This window comes from Ictalurus punctatus, chromosome 11 (assembly GCF_001660625.3).
Source record: "Ictalurus punctatus breed USDA103 chromosome 11, Coco_2.0, whole genome shotgun sequence".
Classification (NCBI taxonomy): Eukaryota; Metazoa; Chordata; class Actinopteri; order Siluriformes; family Ictaluridae; genus Ictalurus; species Ictalurus punctatus.
In genome coordinates this window covers 7,991,805-7,998,598 of record NC_030426.2, presented here as the reverse complement: position 1 = coordinate 7,998,598, position 6,794 = coordinate 7,991,805, and the positions used below count along the sequence as shown (strand labels likewise).

Here is a 6,794-nt window from a genome sequence, read left to right as displayed (position 1 = left end):
ATAGAAAAATAAGCATGGATCAGCTTGAACTTTATCTAAATGGCTAATTTAGTCCAAAAAAAAAAAAAAAGTATGAAAGTGATACATAATGATTACTAGACCCACCACATTTCCCCTATCCATCCACGCTTAAAGGCCATGGCTTGAGCTGAGCTTCAGAAAAAAATTGCAAACATTCTTTGTATTTAAAAAAAAAAAAAAAAAAAAAAAAACACTAGAAAACAGTCCTGAGCTATTTCTGTGAACTAGGTCTACTGTAACATTTGTTTATAAGCCCTTTTAATTATTCATGATAGGACATGATATTAATCTACCTCTATAACTGGGTTACAATGAAATGCACAGAGAATCCTTGCATAAAACCATTTTACACGTCTTGCAAATCTGTTTTAAGGGTAAATCGGACAAATAAGTGCTTAATTTCTAGAGGTTGGTCAAAAGTATTTGCCAGTTACACCTGCCCTGGGAGTCTGTTACCACTTGAAGACTTCTCCATTCAATTACGTTCAAGTACAAAAGCAACATGTGATGGATACTGCATTTAGGAAAATACAATAAACCTACAGTCTGCTTCTTGTGTGGGAAAACCGTGTATTAAAATAAGGAGCCTGATTTATTGAGGCTGATTCTTACAGTAATGACTCTAAACCTGGGTCCTTTTCTATTTCTATAACCAAGTTAGACTTAATCACACTTTCTCACACTCTCTCACTCTCTCTCCCTCTCCATCCTTCATACTTGGGGAAGACCCTTAAAGAATCGCTCTGTTCCCCAGTTTACACATGCCTTTCCCTCTCTTGTCTCTATGTGCATTTCACGGTTACCATTTAATTCTTCTACTTGTTCCTTCTTTCTTTCCAGCCTTTCTCTGTCTAGCCATTTCCTTCCCGTTACCCCTCACTTCCTGGTGTTGACGAGCCTCTCGATGAGCGCGCGGCGTGTCCGCTGAACTTCCTCACCAAGTCGCTCGATCTCGGCTTTAAGCCTCTCATTCTGGTCTGTCAGCTCCTGCACCTTCCTCTCATTCTCCTGTTCCCGCTCCTTTCTGCTCTTCTTCCCTGAGAAAGGTGAGGACAGTGCACTCCCTTTCTTCCTCTTGCCCAGGCGTGAGGAGGCAGGAGCTGGTGGAGGGGAGAGAGGGGGGGAGGAGGAAGGTGAGCAGTTAAGGGAAGGCGACTGCGAGGATGAGGACGAGGAGGAAGATGAGCAGGATGGGGACGAGTTTGGGACAGTGGGCAGCTCTTCCTCACTGATTGATGGGGAGGCAGGCGGAGGGTTCGGGGGGTGATGGTGGTGGTGGTGGTAGCCATTGGTGACCATAACTGCCCCCGTTTCCACCAGTCCGACACCTCCTTCACTCAGCAGCTCGAAGAACTCTGGGGGCAGAAGGTCTCCTGCTACAGAGCTCGCCGTCTCTCGTGCACCACGCTGCTCCTCCTGTGCCGGTGGCTGGCTGAGGAGCAGCGGAGGTGGTGAAGGCTCCTCCATCACACGCTGCACCCCCTCCCCCCACACCTGCCCCTCCGTCAGCCAGGTGAGCGAGCAGCTCTCCAAGACATCCAGGAACTCCGGCTCTTTCTGCATGGGGGAGATAAGGGAGAAACAAAGTGATGAAAATGTATTAAGTTAGCAGAGCAATATAAATGAACAAAAAAAATCAATAAACTTAAGTCACTATTAAGAAAAAAATCAATTTGTCAAAAACATCAAATGCCTTTACAGAGCACAGAAAGGAGGAGGGAGGGCGTAACATTGGAGGTACGAGAGCAGAGACGGCAGCCGTCGCTTTCGGCGTGACTGACCTCGGCGCAGGGTGGGGGGCGTGTGTGCTTGGCCCCACCTGCATCGGATCCCAATATATCTTGCAAGTCTTCATACCACGCCTCCAACTCTGCACCACACAGCGGCGCCACGCCGGGGGGGTACATCCACTCCGCAGTCATCTCAACCAATCAGCTGGTACGCACAGACACGACGACTCAACACGCTCCTACACCCAGCACACCAGACCTGGCCCAGAAAATAATTAAGTTTTTTTTTAAATTATTTTATGTAAAAGGGAAAAAAAAAAAAAGTCTCGAACCTTATACCTCACCCCCCTCAAAAAAAAAAGGAAAAAAAAAGCCACACATGGTACAGGGCAGTACTGCTATAGAGATTACCAAAAGAAAGTCAAAATTGAAGTGGCCAGATATTGACATGAAAATATTCAGTTGTCTAAGGACACTTAGTGGCCAGATGGAGTTACTACAGCGATCACAAGTCCACCAGATCATGCCACTTCCAGCAGTGAGGACTAAACCCAGGTGAGTGCACATGCCAGAAATGACCTGTAATTATTACCTTCACATTCTAAATATCAACCAGCACAGCAATACTCAAACAGCAACTCAGTACTCTACAGTAAACCCATAGATCTGTAGCAGATTAGACGTGTCCAGGACAATTAAAAACAATAAGAAACACACACACACACACACACAGATAAGCCAATCAGAACACGTGCTTACCTTAAAAGCGTTTCTTCTTAATCAAGTGTGGTTGTGAGTTGTCGGTGATATTGTGTCCCAGTAATTCTGGAAAATAATCGTTAAACAAGTTACATTTTTTGTAATTGTGTACATTGTTGTATACACCGTTTGCAAAGATGAGTGGAAAGTCATATTTATTTTTAATAAACATAAGGAGAAAGAAAAAAACAAGCATTCTTAAAGAAACGAGTTAAATCGGAGGACTTAAAAATAAATAAAATCGGTCACAGGAAACTTTTCAAAGCCAAATTTATTTCTTAACAAACTGAAACTGCTGAAGATAAAATTCCGTTTAAAAAGTAAAAGCTGTAGAAATGATTCCGTGAGTAAAAGAAGTGTTTTTTGTTGAGAGGTTAACAGTGATGTGTGTTAATTCCGGCCACTGACTCTTTATGTAAACAATAGCGCTTCTGTGGCCGCTGGCGCCCCCTGCTACAGTCCGATCTCAGGCATGATCTCCAAGTCCGACAACTCCAGCCTCACCGTCCCGAATCGCACTCCATGCTTAAAATATTACACATTTAGCAGTAGTCACCTATTGTTCTTGTATTCTTTTGGCGTTTTAAATGTTATTTAGTATTGTCCGAGGCGTCGCCCTTCTCAAGTTCATCTTAAACTGTGTCCAGAAGTTCAGCATTAACCCGTGTGCACCTCTCACATAACCACGGAGGCCTGTCAAACCCCCCCCAAGTCCAACTGTAGTTTTCTTCATCCATCTTAACTCAGGGGGAAATATTGCGATATGACACAGACATAAAAATTAAAATATTTATAAAAAAAACAAAAACAAAAAAAACAAAAAAAACAACCAAAACAACTACTCCACACCATCTAATTTGAGTGTAAGCTGAATTAAGAGTTGGGTAAAAAGCTTATTAAAAATAGTCAATAATAAATGGGTGAGGTAAAATTTAAAAAAAAAAAAATTTTTAATAAAAAAGTGTCAAGCGTTATAACTGACACATGAACAGTTATAAAGGTTATAATAAGTAAACTAAAGGCAGCCAGTTACATCATGAAGTCAAAGTACAGGACGGAGAAACCAAAGAAACACAAGGATCACTGTAGGAGTATAACACATGATTTAGATTTGTAGATTGAATTAGATTTGTAAAAAGAGTAAATAATAAAAAGGTAATTGTACTAGAATGTGTTTTTAAAAAAAGCTACATAATAATAATAATAATAATAATAATAATAATAATAACTTCGCTTTAATATAATGTAAAAGTAGATAAAAATCGAGATCAAATAAAGACATGGTCTTGGTTGTGATCTGACAGTGACGTCAGGTAAATTCCCTAAAACTGAAAACAAACTCGCCCTTTAAACCAAAACACAGGCAAGTTCAGGAAGAAAAGAAGTTAAAAAAAAAAAAAAGAAAGAAAGAATTAAAAGAAATTCCTTTGTCCGTTCAGTGAGAAACAAGAGATGGTTAGTAGAAAGTCCTGACAAATAAGAAGAAGTGAGAACAACTGCTGTCCAAAAACAGCTGCGGGGTCGCTGCCAAGACATGAATGAGCTCGGCTTTTATACAAGGAAAAAAAACTGAAGTTCACCACACACCGGAGCGGCGGCGCCCAGAAGTTACAGCAACTCCGCCGTGCTGGAGGGAAACACACACACACACACAAAAATAAAAATAAACTTACCCTTTTTCTTTTATTATGCCGTTTTCTCGACTGTCTTGGACTCGGGTTGTGTATATATTTTTGTTGCGATTGGTGATAGTTCATGTTAACCATTGTTCAGTTGAAGTCACCGAGTATGAATTTCGGAAACTCCCGGGGCTGTATATATAGGAGGCGAACTGCAACCAAACTCCAGAGGAAGCGCTTCAGCTTCACCCTAACCCACAGCTGTGTAGCTGAGCGCCGACAGTCGTGCGGCTCACCCAACCCTGGACGGAGGATAAAACTCTTTTGCTTAGAGACATCCAATCAGAGAAGGCCGTAAGTGTGAGAGGCGGGGCTACAGTGCCTGCTGGTTGTCTCTCTGTGAGCGGGTTTGTGTGAGCGGAAAGATGTGATGCAGTCATAAGGCAGCCAGGACGAATTTGGGGCGTAAGGGAGTCACATGAAAGGAATGATGCAATCGTTGGCAACCGGTTTCCAGTCGGAGATAAGACTAGCAGAGCCCGAGCATGTTTTATTAAACAGCCTTGTATTAAAAGAAAACCCAGACAAAATACCTTATAAGGACGTGAGAAAATATATCGATTTTGCTTGCGTTCGCAAAACACTCATAAAGCGAAGCGATATAATATCCGTAGATGTTAAGACGGTTTTATTGCCGTGTTGTTTTTGTTCCCGGTCCCAATTGTACAGATAATACTCCAAGTGAAGAGTCGGACTTTAATGTTTTAAAATGAAAAGAAATGAAGCGTACAGTATTAGCTACTGCTTGGAATAAGCACAGCATACAATAAGAAAAGAAGAAGAAAAAAAAAAACAATAAACACCCCTCCTCTTGGGCTTGCCTAAAGATTAATTGAAATATCGTACTATAACATTGTAAAGGGGTTCAAGAATATACACATTAATTACTGTTTTTTTTCCTTCTATTTTCAAACAGTATAATATCGTGTAACTCCATCATAAACAGCTACATGTTTGACGGATGTTGTTATTGTCCAGACATACAGTCCTCTTCTTGGCCATGCGCCTCTTGATGCGGCGTGAAAACAAAATCATAAAACTATTATATTTCTAGCGGAGGGACCTCGCGCGAATATTAAAATATACTCCTAATTATTATAGTATAATGATAATTATTGCAGGGTATCGAGCTCCGTGCGACATACAAATCTATACGATGTAAACTTTACTCATGAACAGCATCCTTCCGTAAATGTGTGGAGCAGCTAGAGAAGAGTACAGGTGTAACTTTGTTTCCGTAGCTGTTTTTTTTTTTTTTTTTTTTTTTTTTTTTAAATAAATATATATATATTATTATTATTTTGCGGTTTTACCGCGCCATATGGGTGTGGACACGAGAATGACCCGTAATTGTGGCCGTCTGATGTCACCCGAGGATCATCTCGTTAGTATTCAGAAACTCTCCCGAGCTCAGGAGTTGAGCACTTTAACATGCACGGTGCAGAAGCGTGCTGCGTATTGCCTAGCAACAGCGCAAGTGGGCCGCGCGCACGCCTAGCGAATAGAAAGCTCAACTTCTGTTTCCAGGAGGCGCGCGCCGCTCGCGAGCAGCGCGCCGCGAACACGTCACTGCCGCGCGGCTGTTGCTGTGTAGTCTCGCGCTCTCTCCCCGCCGCTAATGGCTGTCACCTGCACGCGCGCGATTCTATTGGCAGCTCAAGCTTTTATTCCCAAAAGTTGTGTTTACTTTCACAGAGCTGTAAAAGCGTGGCCGAGCTGTTCTGTCCACCTTCCTTCGCGATGTTTCAAAGAAATACTCGTCGTCTTCAGTATACATAGGCGTTGCTGTTCTTCAACCACCCTCCGCTGTCTATTATTCATTATACTTTCTATATGATACTATACTTTATAAAGAATATTTCTATTTTTATTACTTACTATATGTTTCTATCTATCTATCTATCTATCTATCTATCTATCTATCTATCTATCTGTCTGTCGATTTAGAGGTAGATAGATGTTGTTGTTTTTTTTTTTTTTACCATCCTTATTTTTTGCTATTTGTATTGTCCTGAGCAAGTTGGCACCAAAATTCCTTCGGGATCAGTAAAGTTGATCTTATCTTATCTTGTTCAGCCCTTAAAAACATCATCATTTCATATGGTTTTAAATAGGACACTGTCATTACCAGTGGTTGTACAATGGCACTTTATGGTAAGTACTGTTGTGAAATTCTGTGATAATCACACATCGATGCTGTCCTGATTTTACTGTAGTTTTTCATGGTACATCATTAATATGTTATACCTTGATAATGCCATGCCATACAACCATTGTAGTAACTATTTCTATTACATATTTATCCCTGATTCTAGTATGGTTTTACTTTAGAGTAATTATGTTTGTTACGTATTTGACCATAATATATGATATATGATATGAATATATGATTTTACTTTGGTACTTTATTGGAGTGGAACTGTTCTCCCTAATATTACACAAAAATATGAAGGAGCTATATATATATATATATATATATATATATATATATATATATATATATATATATATATATATATATATATATATATATATTAATGTAGACTGATATGGATCGATGTTGTGGCCAATATATAGGCTAAAGCATTATATACATAATGTATAA

General features: G+C 40.3%; 1 protein-coding gene across 2 annotated transcripts; it reads right to left on the bottom strand.

Moving 5' to 3' along the window:
* Positions 1 to 189: 189 nt before the first annotated feature.
* Positions 190 to 4,339, bottom strand: ddit3 (DNA-damage-inducible transcript 3). 2 transcript variants are annotated; one of them, XM_017479787.3, is made up of 4 exons: positions 4,184 to 4,339; positions 2,511 to 2,576; positions 1,803 to 2,010; positions 190 to 1,578 (listed from the first exon to the last, which is right to left on the bottom strand). In XM_017479787.3, the coding sequence occupies exons 3-4, from the start codon at positions 1,941 to 1,943 to the stop codon at positions 898 to 900; spliced, it is 822 nt and encodes a 273-aa protein (XP_017335276.1). In that variant the 5' UTR covers positions 1,944 to 2,010; positions 2,511 to 2,576; positions 4,184 to 4,339; the 3' UTR covers positions 190 to 897. The 2 variants fall into 2 exon arrangements, with proteins under 2 accessions (XP_017335276.1, XP_053539769.1); XM_053683794.1 differs by lacking the exons at positions 2,511 to 2,576; positions 4,184 to 4,339 and having other exon boundaries at positions 1,721 to 1,851.
* Between the last annotated feature and the right edge of the window lie 2,455 nt (positions 4,340 to 6,794).